At 40.2% G+C, this 25,169-nt stretch overlaps 2 protein-coding genes across 4 annotated transcripts; one reads left to right on the top strand and one right to left on the bottom strand.

Annotated features, from left to right (window-relative positions):
* The first annotated feature begins 4,751 nt into the window (after positions 1-4,751).
* c1qtnf6a (C1q and TNF related 6a) lies at positions 4,752-11,145 on the top strand. 2 transcript variants are annotated; one of them, XM_040123957.1, is made up of 3 exons: positions 4,752-5,025; positions 7,428-7,631; positions 8,493-11,145. In XM_040123957.1, the coding sequence occupies exons 2-3, from the start codon at positions 7,436-7,438 to the stop codon at positions 9,044-9,046; spliced, it is 750 nt and encodes a 249-aa protein (XP_039979891.1). In that variant the 5' UTR covers positions 4,752-5,025; positions 7,428-7,435; the 3' UTR covers positions 9,047-11,145. The 2 variants fall into 2 exon arrangements, with proteins under 2 accessions (XP_039979891.1, XP_039979892.1); XM_040123958.1 differs by lacking the exon at positions 4,752-5,025 and having other exon boundaries at positions 6,091-7,631.
* A 2,289-nt stretch (positions 11,146-13,434) lies between these two features.
* Positions 13,435-23,329, bottom strand: LOC120785393 (carbohydrate sulfotransferase 12-like). Of its 2 annotated transcripts, none has more exons than XM_040120091.1 (5): positions 23,233-23,329; positions 18,567-19,256; positions 17,329-17,481; positions 16,883-17,062; positions 13,435-15,908 (listed from the first exon to the last, which is right to left on the bottom strand). In XM_040120091.1, the coding sequence occupies exons 2-5, from the start codon at positions 18,930-18,932 to the stop codon at positions 15,360-15,362; spliced, it is 1,248 nt and encodes a 415-aa protein (XP_039976025.1). In that variant the 5' UTR covers positions 18,933-19,256; positions 23,233-23,329; the 3' UTR covers positions 13,435-15,359. The 2 variants fall into 2 exon arrangements, with proteins under 2 accessions (XP_039976025.1, XP_039976036.1); XM_040120102.1 differs by having other exon boundaries at positions 23,225-23,299.
* Positions 23,330-25,169: the final 1,840 nt, after the last annotated feature.

Genomic DNA, 25,169 nt, shown 5'->3' with positions numbered 1-25,169 from the left:
AAAAGCAATGAGCTGAAAGAGGCTAAAAAGCTATGTAGTGCTGAGGGGAACTGCAGAGTCGTGTGATAGTTCTGTTTTGTTTCTATGAACAACACCTTTTCACTTTTTTTTCTGTAAAAAACATTGATTTTTAAAATGACCATTTATAATCTCACATCATCCAAATTAGTTAATGTAGCTTGCTAGAAAGTGCCACTTAGCATTATTACATAGCATTAGTCAAAAAATAATCTGACAAAACTCAAAGGCAGTACTTCAGTGTTTGCCACTAACACCAAAAACGGGCACAACCATTTAACATTTGTGCTTTAGGCTGATGTTTAAGTGTATGAAACTGACCAACTCTATAGCAACAGTTGAACATTAAAGTCATTGGTTTTATCTATATTGATCTACTTTGAAAGAAAAGGCCGCCTGTTTGCTGCTGATATTTTTGTCAGTGAGACTCATTTGTTTGCACTTGATGCATTTTAAAGATTTAATCACCGTTTATTTTTATTTCAGAAGCAGATCCACTCCACAATAACACCTGCATCTGTTAAACTATACTATGGACAATATAGAATTGTGTGTGTGCATACAGGCATAACACATTTAGAAAAATGTTTATTAGACTGCTTATTCTACATTCATGTAAATCAATGAGGTCAGTAATAAATGTTGCTCCTCTTGCTACTATACATATGCAGTATATTTCTGTTGCACTCAGTGACATCTGTGCAGAGACCAAACAAAATAAAAGGTAGAAATGGGTCACCCTTTGACTTCCTGTGTCGGTATGGAATGAGGGCTGAGGGGTGGGCATATGAGCCAACATGTGAAAGAGTGTGACAGACACCCTCAGTTGTGTGTGTGTGTGTGTGTGTGTGTGTGTGTGTGTGTGTGTGTGTGTGTGTGTGTGTGTGTGTGTGTGTGTGTGTGTGTGTGTGTGTGTGTGTGTGTGTGTGTTGTTTTGAGTGTTTACATGTCCTGTCAGGTGGTCCTGGTGGTGTGTGTGTGTGTGTGTGTGTGTGTGTGTGTGGGTGTGTGTGTGTGTGTGTGTGTGTGAGTGAGCGTGTGTATTAGAGTGTGGTTTGACATTTAACTCTGACACAACCAGCAACATCCGTTCACTTCACAGAGAATTTACAAAATTTAGCCATGTCAGTAAGAAACCACACAAGGTGTTCCTTTTCATCAGTGTTTCTATAGTCTCTTCTTTCCATTTCACAACAGCGTAACACATTATACTTCATACCCAAATGATGTCAAGCTGTTCCATTACAGCTCACACACTTACACACAAAAGTAGCAACATTTGTTACAAAGAGAGCACTTTTATTTATCTGCTTACTCAAAACCTATTTGATGGCCCATTATTCTGGCCCAAATTAAACAAATCATGCATTCTAAGTAGAATTTGCATCCGTCCAAATTTAAAATACAGAGACAGTAGACATTCTGCACACAAATGTACATGTAAATGTACACTGAATCTTCACAGGACAAGAAAAGGTGTCTTACACACACTAAATAATCACTGGTTTCGAACAGATGCAATACAGGGTTAACCATGGGTCGACAATCAAACCAAAGACTATGGGATATTTTGACCCAGTGTTAGAAACAACAATCCCTTGCTTTCCTTTTAAAACCGTCACAAATATATTGTTAGTTGTAGAAAATGGTGTGCATATACATTCATCAAAACTGTAAAGGATACACATTATTAACAATAAATAACAAATGGTGACAGTTTCAAAAGAGTACATTATAACAGTTCACAACCATACCATGGAGTAGTTTGGATAAATGACCCAACAGTAATATTTTTTTTTAAAAAGCACTACCACTTGGTCAAAACAACCCATTGTCTTTGATTGGTGACCAAATGGTTTTCTACCCCTGAATACTGGGTAAAAGTTATTTTCAGTGTGAATGACTGTTTGCACGTTTGATTTTTGTCCTGGAATAGATTGAAGTATCTCTGATGTAATATGTTCATCCTACCACTAGGTGACATTAGAAAACTGAACAAAACTGTACCAGGGACTCGTCTTCCTCCTTTTCTTCCTCCTCCTCCTCTGGGATCTGTTTGGTGTCACTGTTGTCTGTACAACTCAAAACTAGCATCAAATGTCATTTTTAGATTCATTCCCTATACCCTGATTCAATAAATATTTTCTTTAGTTTGCTGGCAGTGTCCATCAGGTGTCACCACAGCTGGTAGTGTCTCAGCCTGTTTAAAATTCCTCTGCTTGCTCTGTCAACCACCAGGGAATCTTTGACCCAGCTGGCCAGAGGAGATGGAGAGAGAGAGAGAGAGAGAGAGAGAGAGAGAGAGAGAGAGAGAGAGAGGGTACATAAGACAGAGAGTGGAAAAAAATACCCTGTAATTTCAGTTGAAAATCCACAGAGCTTGTTTTGGATCTAACCCACAGTGAAATGAGGTCAGGCTGACCACGTGGAGTAGAAACAGAGACCACTGCTGTCAGGAGGAAGAGACAGCATAGTGGTCAAAACCACCACAAGGGACCAAAGAATGGTGTGGGCCAACGTGTGAAAGAGGTTGAACCACAGCAACAGGAACTTTGAAGGTTTGTTATCTTTGGACAGAGCCGGGCTGGCTGTTTCCCCCTGTTTCCAGTCTTTGTGCTAAGCTAAGCTAGCTGGCTCCTGGATGTAGCCTTATATCTAACACACATACATGAGATTGGTCTCAGTCTTTATGATCAACTCTCATCCCATCTATTGCTTTAAACAAGCATTCCTGCTTGTAGAATTGTTTCCTGCCATCATTTAGAAAAAAAAACAACAAATCCATCCATGTTAAATGATATCGCATTATGGGGCAACCGGCTGGGCAGAGTATGCTGTGAGTAGTGAACATATTATATATTATTACATAATCTTATTATAAGTCATTAAGATAGTAAAATAAATTACAGGTTCAGATTTACTCCATGGTAATTTATGATACCGAAATCTGTGCATGCAGAGAAGGCTCAACTCTTCTAACTTTGAATACAATTCCCCATAATTATGTCAGCCACTAACAATATGTTTAGGGGTCAAATTGCCGGTTGGGTTGTGTGAGGCAAAAAAAAAAAAAAAAAAAAAAATCCTGCCCCAAAATTCTCCATTCAGCTTTATGAGCTGTGAAACTGAGCAGATATACAGTCACCACACCAAGGTGTGTTAGAGCAAATGGTTCACCTGAGTTCAGGTAGAGAGGAAGAATTACTGTAGGTGTGTGCAATGATATGTTGTTTGTGAGACGAGCTCATAAAATGAATGCCAAAAAGAGAGATACATGAAACCCCTGATTTAAGATTGCAGTGCTTCCAAATACAATACCACCTGAAAGAACACCAGCGGAGGATTAGTAGATGGAGAGAAAAGACAGAATTATGAGCTGCACTGGGAAAAGAGAGTCTGATACCTAAACATAGTAAATATTTACAGGAAGATAGCATGACGTGTAGCAGGTTGTTGTAGATGTGTATTTCAATAGCTTAGATTGGCCAGAACAACAGAGGAATGTTCTGATGTAATGGCATAACAGCCTAAGAAACCTAAACCCTCGGGATCCAAAGGCAGTAATGTTCAACAGCTGTGTTCAAGTTACACGTGCACGAATTCTACCTCCGCCTCCAATTGTTCTCTGACTGTTCTATGTGCAAACAACTGCAACATGGGTCATAAAATAGTTAGTTGGACTTGCTTCACCCAGCACCGCATCTTCTCGAAGGAAGAGACAATGAGGTCCTTTTTTATTATTATTATTATTATTATTAAGTTGTTAGTGTGTGTACTGTACGGTGGACGAGCGCATGGCTGAGTATATATTTTGGGAAGATTAACAAATTATGACATAAGAAAATAGTTTTCTCTCATGCTTTTTATGGTGAATTACTGGATAGTTTGACCACTTAAGATCTCTAAAAACATTAAAAATGAATCATTTACACTTCGGTTGCACTGCTCACATCAACCTGTGACTGGAGGCCATAAATAGACATCTCAGACTTTTGAACACCACTGTATCTTTTTAGGCAGCTTAATCCATACAAAACCTGAAGTGTAAAAACAATGCGTTGCCTTTTTCAGTTTTATGTTTTATGCTAAACTAACCTGCTGGAAGTAGCCTTTTATTTAACAGAGTTGTATGAGAGTGGTATCCACCTTCTCATCTAACTCTGCTTAAAAAAAAAAAAAAAGCTATTAAGCGTACAGTATTTCCCAAAGTGTCAAATTCCTTTATCGGGTCACAATTCAAACAGATTAAATTCAGTTTGGCCCATTTAGCTGTAAGACTGAGAAATTCTACAGATACAAAAGAGACCAAAACAAAAACTGCTAGGTTCATTTGGTTTGGTTTCTGGTCCATAACTCTGTGGAGTGTTGGAGGTCCATCGATTTGTCAGGAGCATCTGAGGCTGAATGGCAGCAGTTCCATGATTTTTGGGGAAAATTCTCTCCGTCTTGAATTTTCTCTGTCATCTCCCTCTTTCCAAAAGCAAAACTGAAGCCGAGGAGTAAAATTACTGATCCAGATCTTCAAATAGATTATAGTCACTTACCGACATCCCTCCCATTTCCCATCGCCATCCTGCGTTTCTCATGTTTTTGCACTGGTCTCTCTCTCTCTCTCTCTCTCTCTCTCTCTCTCTCTCTCCTTGCAGCTGTTGCACATGGGGGGTATCAGCACAGCGGAAATACAGACCCAGGGGCGAGTGACCCCCCCCCCCGAATTGCACCCGACACATCTCCTGCCTTTAGCAGCTGTAAAAAGTTGCGTCCGTTCTGTAACTTCAGAATCAGGGCTGCTGCCGGTTTTATTGTCGAATGAATGGACAGACACTTGTTGCCAGAGGCTGCATGGAACTAGGAGGGATCTATAGGACACATCGCACAACTCACTCGCACAGAGAGACAGAGAGAGTGGTGGTGGTGGTGTGTGGGGGGGTGCTGACTCAGGAATTTCTCTCTCCTCCGTCCACTGTCTCCACAGCGGACTGAAGCGGCAGCAGAGACGTGAACGAGGTGAGATCCATTCAGATAAAAATCTCGGCTAACAGCTGCATGGGCGCCGATCGGCAACGGTGTGAGGATCTTTTTTTAGATTATTTAACGGTGAACTTCTGATTGCGACCTCGTTAGAGTCCGGACCGGGCTCCCGCACTGGGCCGCACTAGACCACAAATACAGAAACTCGCTTCTATAGTCTAACGCATGGCAAATCTGCAAAATCCACATTAGTAATATTGTTTTCGTGTCTGCATCTCGTGGGAAATCCCTGCTTGTACTGACTAAACGTGGACTTTAAAGCCTATAGGCTACTATAAAAATACAACGGTAGACTTCACGCGTGTATATATGCAATTTAAAACCTTTTTAAAGTGAAAATACATCAACATGTATACAGAAGCCTCCAGACAGTAGTTCATTAACAAATGAAAATTCAGAATTGTACATATTTGATGTACAGGTTTTCCAGTTCAAGTAGGGTTTTTCCACCAAAACCAGTTATGTAATATCCTTGGTCAGGGAATGGGCCAGCTATATCAAACACTAAATGACCATCTGTGCTTCAGTCTGGAAATCTCAACAGAACCTTAGCACAAGCAACAGATTTTCACTGCAAGATAAATGACATGAGAGGAAACGCCATTAGGAGCAACAACAATGTTTTCACTCAATATCCACTGTGCAGCTGCGAAACTGCTGTTGGAAATACTCACGCAGACGCACACATTCTGCTGGTGCATACAACTCTGCAAGTATGGTAAACAGACAGTATGCAGATGACAGTATCTCATTAGAGCAAATGAGAAGATCCAAACAGCGCCTCCAAACAATTTGTGAATAGGGAGAGAAAATGGCACTGCATGGATAGTAAGACAGTGGGCCCCTGGACAGAGACATGAAAAAGGCCCCCCACCTCTTTTACGTAGGACCCAGACACCCAGACTGAAAAAGACGCAAAACAACTGCAAAAGACACATCCATGTTGTTTCTCCTCATATTGTGTCTCTTTGTAGTTGTTCTGTCTGTTTTTATTCATTCTGTGTCTCTTTGTAGTCTTTCGGTGTCTCTTTGTGGTTATTTTGTGTCTTTGTAGGTAGTCTGTGTCTCTTTGTAGTTGCTTTATTTACTTTACAAAACAAGAAATATTAACAGTCCCTTCAAACAAAGAATAGAGCAACTAGTGTCACTGGTTTAAAGTTGTCTGTTTCTATGCTCCTTCCCAACACAATCAGTAAAAAGCACGTGACTGAAAAATGATTCCAGACTGCTTGATCGGAGTTGCGTTGCCAAGAAACACCATCAGTCCAAAAAACTTTTGATCATAATATGAAAACTTTAATCGTAAATGAAGTTTTTAACATGTATAGTATCTGTGTGCGTGTGGACTTTTACGGAGCATCTGTATGTCCAGTCACGTGTTCAGGATGCAACTGTCAGTATGGATCCAGCTGTCCTATATATACACAGCAGCACACAAAGTTCCTGTTACGGTACACAGAGTCTGGCTGATCACTTGATTCAGGCAGACAGCCATCACTTTTCCGCTGAAACATTCTCAGCTTGGCTGTCTTGTCTGAAGACTCCACTGACTATCTTTGGGTTAAATACACCGAGGAATCATGCTTCCTGAGCTAATTGTTGACAAACTACGGGCGGTCTGCTGGGTAATTTTTCAGGGGATTTATGATCCTTGTAGCCCTGCCCTAACCCATTATTATGTTATTTTCTTTACTTTCGGGATTCGGATAAGACGCACATTAGTGAGTCTTTGAGGCATCATTTGACCATTTGACCTCTCAGAGCCAGCCCTTTGGACATGTATGTATGTATGGAAATCTTCTATAGAATTTCATTTAAACATCCAGGGAAATGCCACTTTCAATGCAGGGCCAAATTATAAAGAAATATGCTGGTTTTGTTGCAAAAATGCTTGACTCTTTTGTTTCACCACAATTCCTGACGCTTGATTCTTCTTCTGGGGGAAATAACATTTTTCTCTGGCTCAGGATTGAAGATTCCTCTTGCTCTTTCCCAATGATCTCATTTTCTTAGCAGCTGCTCAACAACTGATATTTCGGCTATGTTTGATAAATTGAATGATTTGCCTTCACTACTCATGCAGCTACCAATTTACATAAGAGGATTTACCACCTTTATTTATCTTAACTAATGACTACTGGCTATTAAACGTTGTGGAACACCCTGCCTCCTAGTATTCAGTAACCTGGAAGGTGCACACAGATCCTTTACTTTAAATGGGGGAACTTCCGATTACTGTAGCACTAATGCAGATCAACTCGCAGTTCGTCAAGTAAAATAAATTGCCAAGTCACCAGGATCCCGCACAAATGCTCACAAACTCAAAACTAAACCATCTAAAACTTTGAGGCTCTTCCAATCATCTGCTCTTACTCCAGGCACAGCCATGTTGTGTGTCCTCCTCATTCTGTCACTCTCCTCCCCGGTGGCCCTGGTGCCTCCCCCAAGTGCTCCTCCTACCCTCTGCAAGTACTGCTGTGATCACCTGGAGCCAGCAGAGGGCAGCGGAGCCCAGCCACCCACAAGAGGATTCAGCCATGTTCCAGAGGTCCGCACCTACATCAACATGACCATCCTCAAAGGTACTCAAAGGACAACTCTCAGTTGTCTCATGCTGCTTTAGACATTCACACACACTGGTTTTACAAGGTTTAAACCACATTACAGCAAAAATATTCGATATTACTTTCCTATAAGGTTTAAAGACAGCACAAGGGATGGCAGGCTGTACTGGTTTTACTTTCAATATACAGACTGGGTACCTGGGTATTACCTTTCTTCATCATTCAAACGGGTTCAACAACATTGCTTCACCAAATAATTCTTCCAAGGCTGCTGCTCTCTTAGATCATGTTTTACCAGACACCAAACTTACTCATTTGAAGGAAAACATGTTGTTGTCATTGGGTTTTTTTTGTTTTTGTTTATTTGTTTGTTTTTTTAAATGTCATAATTTGGAGGAACCGAGGACTTTCTAAACCTTGGGATTCATCTTTTTGAAATGGAGAAAAAATCTGAGAAGGAGTCTTGTTTGTCAAACTCACAGAATTTTCTTTATGTGAATTTGAATAAAATTTCCAAACACAGCAAACAAAAAGTGTTCAGCTCTTTTTCTAGACATGAAGTCATCCAGGTCGTTGGACATTTAACCAATGACAACTCCACACTAGGTCTAGTGTCTCTGAGTGTCTTGACAGTTATATACTGTATATATATAGTTTAAAGAAAGTCCCAATTTTTGTCACCAACTATTGACCCCAAAAACATGTTATCTTGAATTGAACTGAACCAGGGAGAAAATGTATCTTTGGTGGCTAAGTGGTCAAGTATCAGCCACTTTTCACATTTTATTCTTTCCTTCTGTCTCTTCGTAAGCTTATACTGTATATAATTTCTTTCTCTCTAATATTATAAAGAAGTATGACTAATATCACTCTTTGTAGGTGAAAAAGGAGAACGTGGCGACAGAGGAACACCAGGTAAAGCTGGACATGAAGGGCCTCCGGGCTCCATAGGGCCCATGGGCTCAAAAGGCACCAAGGGCCAGGCGGGTCTTCCAGGAGAACCCTGCAAAGTCCAATACTCTGCCTTCTCTGTTGGCCGTCGCAAATCCCTCCACAGCCTGGAGTCTTACCAAGCGCTGGTGTTTGACACTGTCTTTGTCAACCTTGACAGCCACTTCGACATGTTCAAGGGGAAGTTCCTCTGTCACATCCCGGGAATCTACTTCTTCAACGTCAACATTCACACGTGGAACTTCAAGGAGACATATCTACACATCATGCAGAATGAGAAAGAGCAGGCCATCGTGTATGCCCAGCCCAGTGACCGCTCCATCATGCAGAGTCAGAGCCTGATGCTGGAGCTGGAGCTGAACGACGAGGTGTGGGTCCGACTGTACAAGAGGGAGAGGGAGAATGCGATTTACAGTGATGATGTAGATGTCTATATCACTTTCAGTGGATACCTCATCAAATCTAGCGTGGAGGAAAAATGAATAAGATACCTCTTTGAGAGAATGGGGAGTAGACTGAATACATAGTTCCCCTAAGTGGGAAAGTGGCAGAATTTTGAAACTATATATAGTGGATTCATTCTCTTTATACTGGTTAGATGTCATAACAACAAAAAAAGAAGTCTCCCGTCATTAAAGGAATAATTCAATATTTTGGAAACCACAGTCATTCACCTCTCTTGGCAAAAGTTAGATGAGAAGATTGAATCAACTCACACCCCTGTACGGTAAATAATAAGCTAGCAGCTGGTTAGTTTAGCTTAGCACAAAGACTGGAAACAGGTGGAAACAGCTAGCCTGGCTCTGTCCAAGGGTAACAAAATCCACCTACCAGAACCTTTAAAGCTCACTAATGATCATGTTATATCTTGGTTGTTTAATGCTTACAAAACCAAATGGTAAAAACAACAATTCATTATCTTACTGGCGGGTAATGTGCTGGATTATTTTTTGGTCGGGAGCAGTGATTGGTCCTGCCCCAGAAATACTCTGGCGCGTAACCCCTGAGTAAAACAGTAAATTGTTGTTTTTATGCTTTGGTTTTGTACAAATTGAACAAACAAGACTTAACATGTTAATTGGTGAGATTTGGAGGTGCTGGCTGGATTTTGTAACCTTCAGATACCGTTTCCCCCTGTTTCCATTCTTTATGCTAAAATAAGGTAACCGGCTGCTAGTTGTAACTTTACATTTAGCATACAGGCATGAGGATGGTATCAATCTTCACATCTTACTCTTAGCAAAAACATTGATAAGCGTATATTCCAAAATGCCAAACAAGAACCACTAATGTTCCCTTGTCAACCCAGTGTAAAACTGAATGCAATAAAGATAGTATTTTACAGATGTTCAATCCGACAGCGTAATAAAATAATTGATTTTAAAAGACATAATTTGTCATGCATAATCTACAATCTGTTTTCTTTCAGTGACAGAATATTAAAACTGAAAGATTTCTGATATTTATCATTGTCACTCTTAGTGAGTGAACAGAAACATTGGTAATATGAGTTTTGTATTTGGTGCTAAAACACGGTGCTAACTGAACTTTTGCTGTGTATGGACTAAAATGGCAATTTGGAGTCTATTTGAGTTTGTGAAACTGCAGTTTCTACAGGAAGCATAAAGTTCTCCCCCAGTAAGATGAACTAACTCTGCTATGATATGGACTGAATGATGTTTTACTTTAAAGTGTAATTGAATGATTTGTGCTGAACATTCCTTCTCTCCCTGCCTTTTTATTATAGTATCATGTAAATACAAAGTGAATGAAGGTACATTTTAACAGTGCATTGTACATATACTGTAAAGCCCAATGTGACATAAAGAAGTAATAGGCCATCTGGTGAGTCAAAAATATAACTGATATCATTAATAAATAATATACTGTATAATGAAATACAGTGATGTCAACTGTCAATCCACAAATATCTGTTATATTATGAACATTAGTACTAACATGACTTCAAATGCCATTATTAATGTAATAGAACACATCAGAATAATTATTAATACCATTATTGATACTCCAAAAGAACAATAGTAAGTATAAATATGAGTTACACTTTCTAACTGCGAACAAAAGAACAAAGAACAAAAACAAACAAAAGAACAAAGAATATGACAATTTCTTAGTCATTTCTGTTTGCTTCCCTTTAGTATTTAAAATTTATTTTGAAGGTAGCCTATTGACTGGACGTATGACTAGGGTATCATATCCACCTTGACTTGTCTTGCCTTGAACATTGGAGGGTAGTAAACACTCATGATTAAGCTCCATAGCAAAGGCAGAAACAGTTTTCACCAGAAATTCTCGTGGTTGATGCAGTCATTACAATATTATAACACTATCGTTAATTGTAATGCCGTCATTAAAATATTATAAGACTGTCGTTAATTGTAATGCAATCATTACAATATTATAACACTGTTGCTAATTGTAGTAAGCACACTAATAATTACACTGGCATTAAAATTGTGTTTTAGCCCTGGACTGAATGTAGTTCCTTACTGTGACTTGCTGGAGGGCAGTGAACACTCACTATTTTAAATGCTCTCATGTCAGCCTCAGCAGTCACACTTCTGGTAAAAATCTTCGAAATAAAACGAAGAAAATGCACTTCAGTGTTGGTTTATTTGAAGGCCTATATTGCTGTTTACCATGACCGATACCTCTAAAAGCCACCAATATGATGGTGGCTACATATCTGCCCTCTAGTTACTGCTTTGACTGCCCGCTAGTTGATGAATGCAGTTCTGCAATGCGTTTGATATGTTTTGATTTACTGTAAGGTTATACAGTTGTTTCTGATAGTATGAGATACAAATTTGTGTCAGTTCAATCTGAAATCAAGGTAGAATTGTAAAAGCAATAATTTGACATTATTGGGAAATGTGCTAATTCACTTTCCTGCTGAGAGTTGGGTGACGAGATTGATATCTGTCCATTATATGTAAGGCTACAGCCAGATTACAGGCAGTAGAGAGTTATCTTAGTTTAGCATTAAGACTGGAAAATGGGGGAAATACTTAGCCTGGCTCTCCAAACATAACTAGGTCCCCTAACTAGCACCTGGGAGGAGACTACCGGAAGGTTTATTCTGGCCAAGAAATAGTCCACCACAAATTGTTTCTGTACAGATTAAACAATGAGCTATAAAGGTGGTAATCAGATTTTATTACTTTTGAGAGCGAGGCTACGTGTTCCTGGCTCCGGCTAGATATCTACCATACAGACATGAGGGTGGTATCGCTCTTCTCTTACTCTCAGCAAGAAATTAAATAAGCTTATTTCCCAAAATGTCAAAATATTTCTTTAAGGTCAGTTAAGGTAGTTCTATTGATTGAGGCACCCAAGTGGTGCATGGAAAAAAACATTCATCCAACAGGGCAAAGACCTTTGGCAGCATTGGTGGATGGGAAGCCAGTGTGGGATCACGTCCATGCTGTGGAGCTTGCTGCTCTCACAGCTTCATCTGTCTACTCTGACTATTAGAGATGTTGCCTTGAAGATTTCAATAAACATGACCACAGTGACATCTCAAGGATATCATGGGTAGGTGCTCACCAAAGCCAATGTTTTCTGTTGTAGCTTTAGCTGTGTCATTAAAAAAAATGCTCTGCTCTCTATAAAAGTTGACAGTTGTTTGGTGTGTCGCATATGATACACAGTGTGTTCTTGTACTGTCATTGACATATTGTGAAGACAGTATGTGTGTGGTAGCCACGTTTACTTTTCATGCTTAATCATCCAGAAGTTCGCTTATTTTTACAAAAATGTTTGGCATTTCCTGATAACTTTTTTTTGCTCCACTGATGTTGTTTTCTAGGTATTTCCCTCCCCCACGTCCACCAGTCCTTCATTTCAATCCTCACTACAGAGAGGGACTATTCTGTTTCATGGTGTTGAGACAATAATGTGGAATTTTACTCTGAGAAAATATCTGATAATATGCTAATATTACAGGTCAATATTCATTTTGTGCCAGTATTATCTAATATGGATTGTATAGTGCCATTATACCATATAAAACGGAGAATAGATATTTTTTCTTTTATTCAGTTGAGACAAGTGATGTGCAGAAAGACAGACTAATAATTCTTCCATCATGCTCCACCACCTTTATTTCTCTTGTACAAAGACCAGATGATGCAAGACACCATAATACCGATGAAACTGAATGAATACTATCAATTTTTTCCACAAATGGGAGAAAGAACAATGCATGTCTTACAAAAAAACATCTATCTCAAAAATAGATTTCGGTGTGCCTAACAATTTGATGTGAGGAAATGGAATGAGGTCAAAATGTAGGACAAGGTTTGGTACTGCAGCTTCAACAAACATTTAAGCTGTTCAAAGCAGTAATGTTGTTAAAGGCCCATTAGGACTGATTTCCCCATTTTTAAGCAGAATGTACTCGTAGGTTTTATTCTGCCAATAAATAAAGTTTCTTTTTGCCTTACAAAATGATTCCATTTTAGTTTAGTTCTTTGCACTTTGAAAGAAAAAACAGCAAAGAAAAACTTATGGACAGTAACATAAGAAAATACAATAAAAGAAGATATAAGAAGATACAAAAATACAGAAGAGATATGAAAATAACTTGACAATCCAAATACTGGTAAGGTGGGAGTGTGTGATGACTAGGTGTGTTTTCATGTTTTTTTCTTAGCATAAACCTGTTTTTCTGTAACAATGACACACCTTTGGAAAAACCAGCCACTGAGGCTTAACGATTCCATCCTATTCAGATGTGAACTAGGCCATTTAGAAGTCAAGTTGTATTAAAAAAAAACAAAAAACTATATATATATATATATATATATATATATATATATATATATATATATATATATATAGCGTCCCCTGTAACACCCTACACTTATAGAAAAAGAAATCCACCAAAAGGCAGTGAGATAACAGTGTGTGAACATGTTCATCTTAGTGATTTGTATAACAATGTGGCACAAAGCATGTCCATGACATCACATACAGTACAAAACACACAGTAATCCAATAGAGTAAATGATACACGGAGCAATCCACTGGACACAACCACTTTAAAAAGCACACTGAAAGAGTCCTCACAGAATCATGAATCATACAAATTACAAATTACAAATAAAAATGAAGTCCTTCTACAAAAATACGTTTTTGCTGTGTATGCAACCAAAGGCACTATCTTCTCATCCCACTCTTCTCATATAAATCATGTGACCCAAACCTTGCCCAGATCGTGACGTGATTAATCCTGACTCTAACCATGAGCAAACCTTTCCTTGGAATCTCTGACATTAATAGTGACTATAGACTCATCTTGCACTGACTTTACAGTTGTACTTAAAATGTTAGCATCAGCCCAACCTGTGGAGTGATGTATCTTCACAACAGAGCAGTAATATTGTAAATACTCGATAACACTTTTTATTGGCTTCGAATTATGTGTTCAGATCCACTGCATCCAATGAAAATGCTATCCTTAAAAATGCCCATCATATTTAGGGGGGGGGCAACATACTGCTGCAGTGTCTAGGGTTACCTAGTATAGTACAGTGTTACTAACTGCAGCCAGTGCATGAAAACACAAAGATGACCAAATGCTGATGATAACACTAAAATGGTAACAACAGGCAATAAAAGAAAATGTTCCCTTTAGAAAACTGTCTGTTTAAAGACACAGAGTCTCTCCGGTGCATCTACAGCTGAGTTGAAATCAAAAGAAGGCTGATTCTCCAGTTTTATGCCTCAGAGACAAGCTGAGACAAATCCAGCAACTCAGTCTAGTGTTCACTGGAGCTTCTGTGCTTCTACATGTTGAGGCTCTGACGTGGCATTTATATATAATGCTCTGAAGCTGTCAAATAAAGTAAGCTGCTAAAATGTCTTCAGAAATGATTCTGTCAATGTAATTCAATGGACTTCTCCATGCTGAAACCTAATGTAACGATGTCTGAAAAAGCAGGAAGGTTTGCTGTTGAGGTGAAACAGTATGTGTTATCTAACATATGAATATCCTCTTTATCTATGTATGAGGTATAAAAGAATTATACCTATTTCTGATGTTGACAGCTGTCTTTATGTATTTTCATCGAGTGTTCAACATAAGAATCCCTTTCATGTTTAACATAACATTGCACTTTTACAATGTGAAATAAATTAGCTGACAATTAACACTCTAGTGAAACTACATTTAATCTGATCTAGTAACACCTTGTTTTCAACTAATCGCCCATATGTACAAAACCACTGCGTTGACGTCACAACCAAAAAGGGTTTCTGTGATGTCACAGGAGTAAACATGGAGTATGGCTCTCACTTCGGCGAGGCTTCTCTGCAACATCCTGCTACGAAGCCTGTGTGATCATCGCAGTTAGTCATGACAGAGCAAATCACAGGCGCGGTGTGACATCAACGTTGGGAGTGCAAGACACTCAACACAGAGTTTTGAGTTAAAGGCTACATTGAATGTACAACATGTTAGGGACACCTGCTGTTTGTACAATCCATATCTCAACCGTCCCACTCTACCTTGTGTGCTTCTCATTATCTTGGTGTTTTAATAAAGAAAAACAATAACGGATTATGGCTTTTACCTGGCTTCATTTCATTAGTGTGCTTCCTCAGAGCAGTGGGTGTCCTTAATGATGTGCACATTCACTGTAGAATAGACAAACTGGACAACACATCTGCAAAACCCAGAACAAAGGGAGGTGTTACTGTTGTTGGAGTGTAGCATCGTTTTATTACATAAAAAACATTTTGTCTGTGTGGCATGTTTTGTAGAAAGTTAAGTCACTCGTTGAGGATTGAGTCTGGTCTGTCGTAGCCAAAAAGCCTGAAGTCAGGTTCGTACAGCTTGTAGAGTTCTCTCCGTGCCTCCACAGGTACTGTGCTGAACCAATCGGCCTCCCAGCTGCTGGCTGTAAGGTTCCTGTGGGAGGTTGGGAACTCCACCACATTGTCCACCCGCAGCTGGCGGAGTAGGTGCTCAGCATCCTCTTCTGCTGTCTCCAGGTGGCCCACGAAGTCATACTGGATCTGGCATGGATGGCAAAGCCGATACACCTGCCGCCAGTGCTCATTAAACGGCATCTCCTTCTCTGTCTGGGGGTCCAGGAGGTACTGGATGAAGTGGGAGAAAGAGGGATGGATACCCACAGCGAACGCCTCATCCACAGAGGCAGGAGGTGTCGGCTGTTTGGCATAGCGGCGCAGCATGACCTGTGCAAAGCGCCGATAAAAGTCCTCGTTGCGCAGCTCAAATTTATTCCGGTAGGCGGAAATGAGACGTACAAAGGGGTCCCGCACGAAAAGAAACTTTGTGTACTTCTTCAGCTTCACCTTAAAAAATTAACACATAACATATTTTTATCACACATACAGTATAGTGGACAATTAATTGAGGAGTGAAGGCAACTGAAAATAATAAACAAAGCAACTAATAAGATGTTGCTTGACAGTTTGTGGTGGAAAAAACGGTTTGGTATTTTGGTGAACTGTCTTAAACTTGACTGTGCCAAAGTGACTGTTACACCTGCTAAACCATTTAATACAGCATGACTGGCATGGGCTCCTATCATTTTGCTTGTTCCTGGTGTTTCATTAGCTGCACAATAAAAACAAAATTATTATCAACTTTTTGGAGCCGCATCTCTCTTCTGTGTCACACCTTGGCCAAATAGCCCTGAGATCACAAAGCTATTTTACTCACAGACATTTCTGATGCAGACACATCTAGCAAAGGATCCCTCTGAACACCACTTGTGTCACATCATGGTATCAGTATCATATTATCACATTTGCTAGCTCTAATTCTGTTCCTTCCATGCAAGGTCATAGGTTTTACTTTTTGAGATGTAAGTTGGTGGAATGCACCAAACTATTTTCTCCATCACAAAATTGTCAGAACCCACTAATGCACATGTCACTTAAATAGGTGAAACCCAGCCTGTTTTCCGCTGTGTCACTGTGCGCCTTTGGCCACAATATTTATTAAAAATTTTTTTTTTTTTAAAAAGTCAATAAAAATCACAGAGAGAACTATTGTTTCTCTAAGCTATAGTCATCTGTCATGTCCTTGTACATCCTATTAGTTGCTTTGTTTATTTTCAGTTGCCTTCACCATCTGAAGAAGATGCCAGACACAAAGCCTAACCATGCCTAAGCATCAATAAAGTAAAAGTCAACACTTATTTAACAAATAATTAAAGCAGTTAATACATTTAATGATTGAACTATGTTGTGTGTTTTTTTATTTATCATTTTGTATAATTATGACCATATAGTGCACAATGAAGTAAAGTATTTTAACAGACCTTCATGAGGTGCCTTGCGAACTTGCCATAGCGTTTCCAGAACTTGTTAAAGGTAAAGTGCATGCTGCTGTTGTGGACCAGGTCCCTGGAGATGGCCAGCGGGTCTCTCTGGGGAACACCGTCCTGGAGCAGGCTCTCACTGAGGACTATCATGATCCGCTTCCAGTTACTGCACGCCACCTTAGAGGGGCAGAGAGCACACATACAGTTAGGGTAAAAAGTAAAGTCTAAAGTTTTCACAGTAAAGCAGGTAAAAACTAATAGACCCACAAAGGCATAAAAACAGTAGCATTTGTGTAGAAGTGTGTTCACTGATGGGACAGAACATAGACATACTGTAACTGAGTCTGCTTGTATCGCATGAAAAACCACAGCCGAGTGCTTCAGCTCTCATTTGATGTATTGGATTCAAACAAAGCAGTAACACAGTGCAGATGTTGGCGTACCTTAGGCACATAGCAGTAGATAATACCATGCCTGTCATCCACGATGAGGTGATCCAGCTCCTTGTTGGGAATGTCATCAAATGAACGGTTTTTCCCAGGAAACACCACACTGTCATTAGCACACATCTCCTGAAGTAACCTCCGCCGCTGCTCCTGGTTAGTCCATTTGAATTAACACACACAACTTTATTATTACCAACTAAAATGATATGAAGGTTCTGAACAGATATTGTTCTTTTTATTCCTAAACAAATGTACACAGATAAATTAGATAATAACAAAATAAAGGAGACATTCAGGAATTCAGCACTCCTCACTCTTTTATGTACATATAAATGGATGGGTACTGGGTGGTGGTATCAAATAATGTCAGATTCGTCTTCCTTCTTACTGGGTGGAGCTACACTGGAATTACATGAAGTTCACACACTTGATAAAAGGGGCAACTTCTCCCACCCAAACAGGTGCAGCAAAACTAATAGCAGGGTCACTGAGGTGTCAATCAAACACAGAAGGAGCCTAAATAGACAAAAGGGTAGGGTCTTAAAATAATTTTAAACTGTATTTTATTTTAGCAAACTTCTTGTACTACTGCTTGTGTGTGCTTATAATTTTTGTAAAGTACGGCCAATATTTTGATTGATATTGGTACCAAATAGCAGGTATCAGCACTAGTAAAAAGAAAGAAAGACATAAAGAACCCTAATTCAGTTTATTTTCAAATTATTCCAAGTTCCAAAAATCAATCAATATTACAAGGCTGTAAAGCCCACTCCAGTCCATAAACACAAATGATTTTAGTCTCGATTGGCCCCTTTCAATTAACGTTTGTACAAATCCTTCCAATACCATGGGTATGCAGTATTAGGTTCACATTACGTGAATCAGAGGACCTGCTGCTGTCAACCAGTCAGGATTCAGATATGTGATTGTTCTGCATGTGAGTACCAAGTGAGCAATTGACTTGTCGTAGCAGGAAATGCACAAATGAAACCATTCACATAAATGATGGCTCTGTTCTGTTTAAATGTCCTATAATGCCGTGCCTGGGAACGAGCATGAAACTGGCTCCTGCCATAAATGGAACACTGAGATTATTCATTGTATTAGTTACACCTGTCATTTTCCTACTATGACCTATCAAAATGTCCCAGATAAAAAGGCCCATTAAACATTTACTACAACTACTATTGATTATATTAACAATAATAGTAATAATAATAATTTCAGATATTAACCTGTCTCTCGCGGAGCTCTGCTGCCACTGGTGACAGGTGAATCTTCCACTCCTGCCGTGGTATATACCGCTCTTCTGCTTTCTCTGATTGGTTGCTTGTGTCAACAGGGGCGGGGTCTGTGGGCTCCCCAGTTCCTGGTTCTAAGAACTGGTTAACGAAGGCATCAATGTCGGACAGGAAGGACGGGCTTCGGGAAGTCTGAGGCCGCTGCTGGGGAGGGGGATGTGGGATTTTGGGGCCCGGCGAGACTGGAGTGTGCAAATATAGATGAGAGGCTCCGACATCATCCCAGTAGATGATGATGAGAAGGATCATGAAGGCCGAGCCCAGGACAACAAAAATGCGGAACATCCTGGACGTTCCCATAGTGACAATTGCTTTGCTACAGGATCACCATAGCAACAGACTTATGACTATACAGGGCATCTCTACAGCAACACCATGGCAGCAGATTGAAATAGTCCCCTGGATCTTTTTGTGTGATCGCCAGGGCTTTTGCTACAGGGTCACCATGGCAACAGAGTCAAGGTCCTCTCTCTCACCATGGTGATAAATAAACAGCAGCTATAGCAGAGTCTGTGATAGGATTGGGTTTATCATGATGCTGGTGCACTGCAGGAGTCTGGTGTACAGCAGTGTAACTGGCCATCCATGGATTAACACTCACCTCTGCTCCATGCCTGCCGCACCCTGCAGACAGAGACAACACAGAGAGGGAGAAGACCACCATTATGTATTCTATCTTTCTTGGGGAACCACTCCCATTTCTGAAATCAGATTATGTGCCTGTCTTATCGTTGGCTAGCATATTGACACCAAAAAGACTTTATTCAGTCAAAACACTGAATTACTCTGGAATTTTTAAGGACATTTGAGCATGCAGAAACACTGACAGACACATAAGCTAACACAAAAGTAGAGAATGTGGCAGTATAGAGAACAAAGACACTTTAATAGCAAACCGAGTTAAATGTAAATCATAATAATAGACCAAGGTTGTAAATCAACACTTGGGGATTTAATATTTAAGTGCTTAAGGGTGTTGCTGAATTCCTTGCCATTTTAAATCCCTCCTTATTCAAGTACCTATGTAGAGTATCACACTTACAAAAAGCATACAGATTTTGGCAAAAATCTTTCATGCGAGCAAGGTACGCTTGCTCTTCTGAGCTTGAAAAAAAAGCTTGAAAATTAGAGCAAAGACAGGGAGTCTGACAGTTTATTGAGCTCAATTTTTGACAAGGCATGCACTGAATTTTTCCTTCACCTCTCAGAGTTGACCTGACACCCACTCCCAGCAGTAAAATCACAAGTGGCTGTCAAATATCTGCATTCCGGGGGCTCTTCATATTATAAAGTAATACGTTTTGCACTGCACAAGTATCCCGCTGTACCCATACCAGGCTTCCTATGAATTATGGTACATCGTTGGCATACTTTAATACTGAGCAATCCTGCAGTAATAAAAGCCCCTATGTTGGTAACCTTTGAAAGAGGGCCAGTAGCAAATATTTTACACACCCAACCAAGATACATGCTGTGTGTACAAAAACACACTGAAGCTCACTGTGCACATGCAGTTCAAAAAATAGTCTATTGCTCTGTGTAGAGCTGCAGAAAGATTGCCTAAAGTAGTCTGGAAAAATAAATACACAGTGTCTGTTCTACCTGTGGCTTATCTTGATCACAATCAATGTTTCTTAATTACACTTTATCTCTGGGCTATATTTTCCTTCCTGTTGAGTTTAAAAGTCAAAGGGCGTCGCTTTTCCATTCCCACAGAGCTCTAAATTTGGAGCTCTCATGCAACAGTCCTCATATTATTTCCTCTTTCCTGAAGCTAAGAGGGGACCCTTGACATTGAAAATTATTATTCCCCTCTCCAATCCTCTTCGTCTCTTCACACCAACAAATTATCTGCCATCCTCTAATGTACAGTGCATTCAGAAAGTTTTCAGACCCCTTCACTTTTTCACATTTCGTTATGTTGCGGCGTTATGCTGAAATCGTTGAAATACATTTATTCCCTCATCAATCTACACTCAATACCCCATAATGACAAAGTGAAAACAGAATTACATAAATTTTTGCAAATTTATTAAAAAGGAAAAACTGGAATATCACCTTGACACAAGTATTCAGACCTTTTAATCAGTACTTAGTTGAAGCACATTCGGCAGCAATTATGGCCTCGAGTCTGACACGACAAGCTTTGCACACCTTGGTTTGGGGATTTTCTGCCATTCTCCTCTGCAGATCTTATCAAGCCCTGTCAGGTTAGATGGGGACCGGCGGTGGAGAGCCATTTTTATGTCTCTCCAGAGATGTTTGATGGGGTTCAACTCAGGGCTCTGGCTGGGCCACTCAAGGACATTTGCAGAATTGTCCCTTAGCCAGTGCTGCACTATCTTGGCTTTATGATTAGGGCCATTGTCCTGTTTTGAAGCTTCAGCCCAGTCTGAGGTCCTATGTGCTCTGGACCAGGTTTTCAATAAAGATATCTCTGTTCTTTGCTCTGTTCAGCTTTCCCTCAACCCTGACCAGTCTTCCTGTCCGTGCCACAAAACCACCCCCACAGCATGATGCCGTCACTGCCAAGATTCACCCTTGGGCTGGTAGTGGGCAGGTGATGAGCAGTGCTTGGTTTCCTCCAGACATGATGCTTAGATTTGAGGTCAAACTGTTCAATCTTGGTTTCATCAGGAGAAGACAAGCCTGTTTTTGACAGTCTCAGGGTCCTTTCGGTGTTTTTTTTTTTTGCAAACTCCAAGTGGCTTTCATGTGTCTTTCACTGAGGAGAGGCTTCCGCATGGCCAATCTGCCATAAAGCCAGATCGGTGGAGTGCTGCAGTGATTTCTCCCTGTTTCTCCCATCTCCACACTGGATCTCTGGAGCTCAGCCAGCGGTACCATCGGGTTCTTCATCACGTCTCTTACCTAGGCCCGGTTTGGCCAGGTTGCTAGCCCTCCCCAGATCTGTGCCTCAATACAATCCTGTCTCTGACCTCTGCAGGCATTTCTTTCAACCTCAGGGCTTGGTTTTTGCTCTGATATACACTGTCACCCTTGAGACCTTATATAGACAGCCGTGTGCCTTTCCAAATCATGTCCAATCAATTGAATTTACCACAGGTGGACTCCAGTGAAGGTTTAGGAACATCTCAAAAATGATCAAGAGTATTGGGAGGCACTTGAGCTAAATTTCAAGTGTCATAGCAAAGGGTCTGAATGATTTTTTGATATTTCAGTTTTTCCTTTATAATAAATTTGCAAAAAATTTCTATAATTCTGTTTTCAATTTGTCGTTATGGGGTATTGAGTGTAGATTGATGAGGGAAAAAATGAATTTCTACGATTTCAGCATAAGGCTGCAACATAACAAAATGTCTGAATACTCTCAGAGTGCACCGTATATCGTATCAGACATATTAGGGGCAACAAATATTAAGAACCTCTGTTAGTAATGGAGTATAACAAAGTACATCTACTTGAGTACAGTTTTTAGGTAGTGAGTAGTTCCATTTCATACTAATTTATACTTCTACTCCAATACATTTCAGAGGTAAATACTGCACTTTTTACTTTAAAAATGAAGGTTCTACATAAAAACAAATGATGACCTTGTAAAAAGTGATGTACTGTTATAGATTAAACAGCATATTAATTAGCTACAATTAGCTCAACCTCAATGAACTACAATTGTAATGTGTTATTTACATATTAACACGTATAATATAATATTATAAATGTAACACTCAAAGGGGAATTGTTTCTGGATTGAATACTTTTAGACTTTTGATAGTTGATGCATATTTTGCTAAAAAAAAAAAATTGCAAACTTGTAATGGAGTATTTTTACAGTAGGGTGTTGCTACTAAAAATCTCAATAGGTTCCATTACCGTCTACTATGGTTACGGACAGTAGGCTGAAGCATTCAATCAATATTTTTGGATATAGAGGAGAAGCCACCCTTTAAATTTCTTAGTCCACGTTTCGCGCACCTTTCTGTGTTGACATACATTTCTGGACGTTTTACTCTCTCAGTGTCTAGATCATGTCAAGTCTCAGTGCAATTTTAAGTCATGCGAGCGGCTATTAATCAATATATATTGGTGGTTAGTTGCTTCAGAGCTCACCTACATGCATTTTGTTCCCCACCAGCGGTGTCAAGGCAGCCGGGAAACCAACAGATAAAGCCATAAAAGCAACCGAGCAGCCTGCGCTCACCCGACGGCGGATAAATCACACCGTCCTGTCCGCTGCAGCCGCCAGCGGATGCCAGACCGGACACAATGTAGCCCTTTGACGGGCAGCGCCGCGGGAACGGGCTGTTCCTCACGCCGGTGAAAGCTTTCGCTACAGCGTCGCGTGGAGCCGTAAGTCCCATTTACGTGGGGATAATGAAGAGGAGTGAGAGAAAACAACGAGCTTCCGCACAGCCTGTGGTTCCATCGATCTACGCTGCCAGCGTGCCTAGGGGCATCTAGGTGTCAGGGTAGCCTAATGCTTCAGTGCTGGAGCAGAGGTGCGTGCAAAAACAAAAAAAAACAAACAAAAAAATGCTGTTGCTAGCGAGGGGTGAAATGTTACGTTACTTTTATGATTTGTTGATAATAGTAAGAAAGACAGGTTAAAAAACAAAACAAAAAAACCCCACCTTCTTACCTCTTTTTGAGCACGGCAGCTTCAACCAGCGCCGCGTCAGCTGAGCCTGCCCGTGATGCGATTCCCCTTTTTTTTCTTTTTTTTTTTTTTTTTTTTTATCTTGGGAGAGATGTAGCGAGAGCACGCAAAGCACCGCGAGAGTTTGATGCTGAGGTTTCTGCAGAGTGAGCTCATGATGGGGGAAAAAAATCACTTTTCTGGGTCAGCTCCAGCAAAACGTGTCTCCACTCTGGGATGATTTATGTGGACAGCCCACTCCTCCTCCCCCTCCCTGTTCCCTCCCACAGGACCCGTGTGCTGAAAGTAACCAGCTGTACCTGCGAAAAACAAATGTCATCCTCACTCACAAAATTAGACCAAAAGAGTGATAACAAGGAAATGTGACTGTGAAGATCTGTCTGTTCCTGTTGCCTCAGGCTAATGACGTTAACATCCTGTTAGTTGTGAACTCTTTTCATCCTGTGACATCCAACATAGCAAGGTGCTCTTACAGAGCAGCTGATTCACTTTGCAACATACACACACACACACACACACATGCACACACACACACTTATCATCTGCTTTCAATCAGCCTCAAATATTTTTTTACCCCCACTCCTGATTTCACTCTCAGCACAGGTTTCTGTGTACCCTGGCATTCATTCTGCTTTGATCTCACACACAGGCTCGCACACACACACACACACACACACACACACACACACACACACACACACACACACACACACACACACACACAAACACTGAGCATGAACACACTAGAGTACAAAATATTACATAACATTCTAAAGAGAAGGAAAAGAAGGTAAATGGAGATTATTTGTAGCATAATTTCTAAGCAAGGGATGATGCAAAAGCGGCTACAGGCTTGTCCCAATATTTAATTAGGTATTTAATTAAGTATTTGGACAGTGATGCAATTTCTGTCATTTTGCCTCTGTATACCACCACAATGGATTTGAAGCAAAGCCATCAAGATGTGATTGAAGTGTTGACTTCCAGGTATAATTCAATGGGTTTAACAAAAATATTGCATGAACAGTTTAGGATTTAAAGCCATTTTTATACATAGTTCCTCATTTTCAGAGGCTCAGAAGTAATTGAGAGTTGACTTGAATTTGCATTTGGTAGCTGTTCATGGAAACTCTTATTTGCGGTCCAAAGAAGTGTCAATGCAAATGAAGGAGGCCATCATTAGGCTGAAAAAAAACAAAAAAAAACCTATCAGACAAAAGGCCAAAGGGCCTGGAAGACCACAGAAAAAAACTAATGTGGATGATCAAAGACTTCTTTCCTTGGTGACGAAAAACCCCTTCACAACATCTATCCATGTCAAGAATAGTCTGGAGGAGGTTGGCGTATCATTTTCATAGCCCACAATCAAGAGACGCCTTCATGAATGTAAATACAGAGGGTTTACCACAAGGTGCGAACCACTGGTAACACCCGAGAGCAGAAAGGCCAGATTAGACTTTTCCCGGAAAACATCTTAAAAAGCCTGCCCAGTTCTGGAACAAGATTTTGTGGACAGATGAAACCAAGATTAACTTGTACCAGAATGATGAGAAGAAAAGAGTATGGAGAAGGAAAGGAATGGCTCATGATCCAAAGCAAACCACATCATCTGTCAAATGTGGTGGCGGGAGTGTTATGGCATGGGCATGTATTGCTGCACATGGAACTGGGTCACTGGTGTTTATTGATGATGTGACTGCTGATAGAAGTAGCAGGGTGAATTCTGAAGTGTACAGGGCTCTACTATCTGCTCAGATTCAGCCAAATGCTGCAAAACTGATAGGATGGTGATTCACAGTACAGATGGATAATGACCCAAATCATGCTGCGAAAGCAACCCAAGAGCTTCTCAAGGCAAAGAAATGGAATATTCTTCAATGTCCAAGTCAGTCACGTGACCTCAACTCAACTGAGCATGC

This window comes from Xiphias gladius, chromosome 3 (genome assembly GCF_016859285.1).
Source record: "Xiphias gladius isolate SHS-SW01 ecotype Sanya breed wild chromosome 3, ASM1685928v1, whole genome shotgun sequence".
Classification (NCBI taxonomy): domain Eukaryota; kingdom Metazoa; phylum Chordata; class Actinopteri; order Istiophoriformes; family Xiphiidae; genus Xiphias; species Xiphias gladius.
Note: the sequence above shows the minus strand (reverse complement) of the source record. Positions and strands in the feature narration are given on the sequence as shown.

Excerpts from the sequence above, each read along its gene's own strand:
- c1qtnf6a (XM_040123957.1), top strand. The coding sequence starts at position 7,436 with ATGTTGTGTGTCCTCCTCATTCTGTCACTCTCCTCCCCGGTGGCCCTG. Across the intron at positions 7,632-8,492 it reads CAACATGACCATCCTCAAAG|GTGAAAAAGGAGAACGTGGC; the intron begins GTACTCAAAGGA and ends CACTCTTTGTAG.
- LOC120785393 (XM_040120091.1), bottom strand. The coding sequence starts at position 18,932 with ATGGGAACGTCCAGGATGTTCCGCATTTTTGTTGTCCTGGGCTCGGCC. Across the intron at positions 17,063-17,328 it reads TCTACTGCTATGTGCCTAAG|GTGGCGTGCAGTAACTGGAA; the intron begins GTACGCCAACAT and ends TGCCCCTCTAAG. Across the intron at positions 15,909-16,882 it reads TCGCAAGGCACCTCATGAAG|GTGAAGCTGAAGAAGTACAC; the intron begins GTCTGTTAAAAT and ends TAATTTTTTAAG.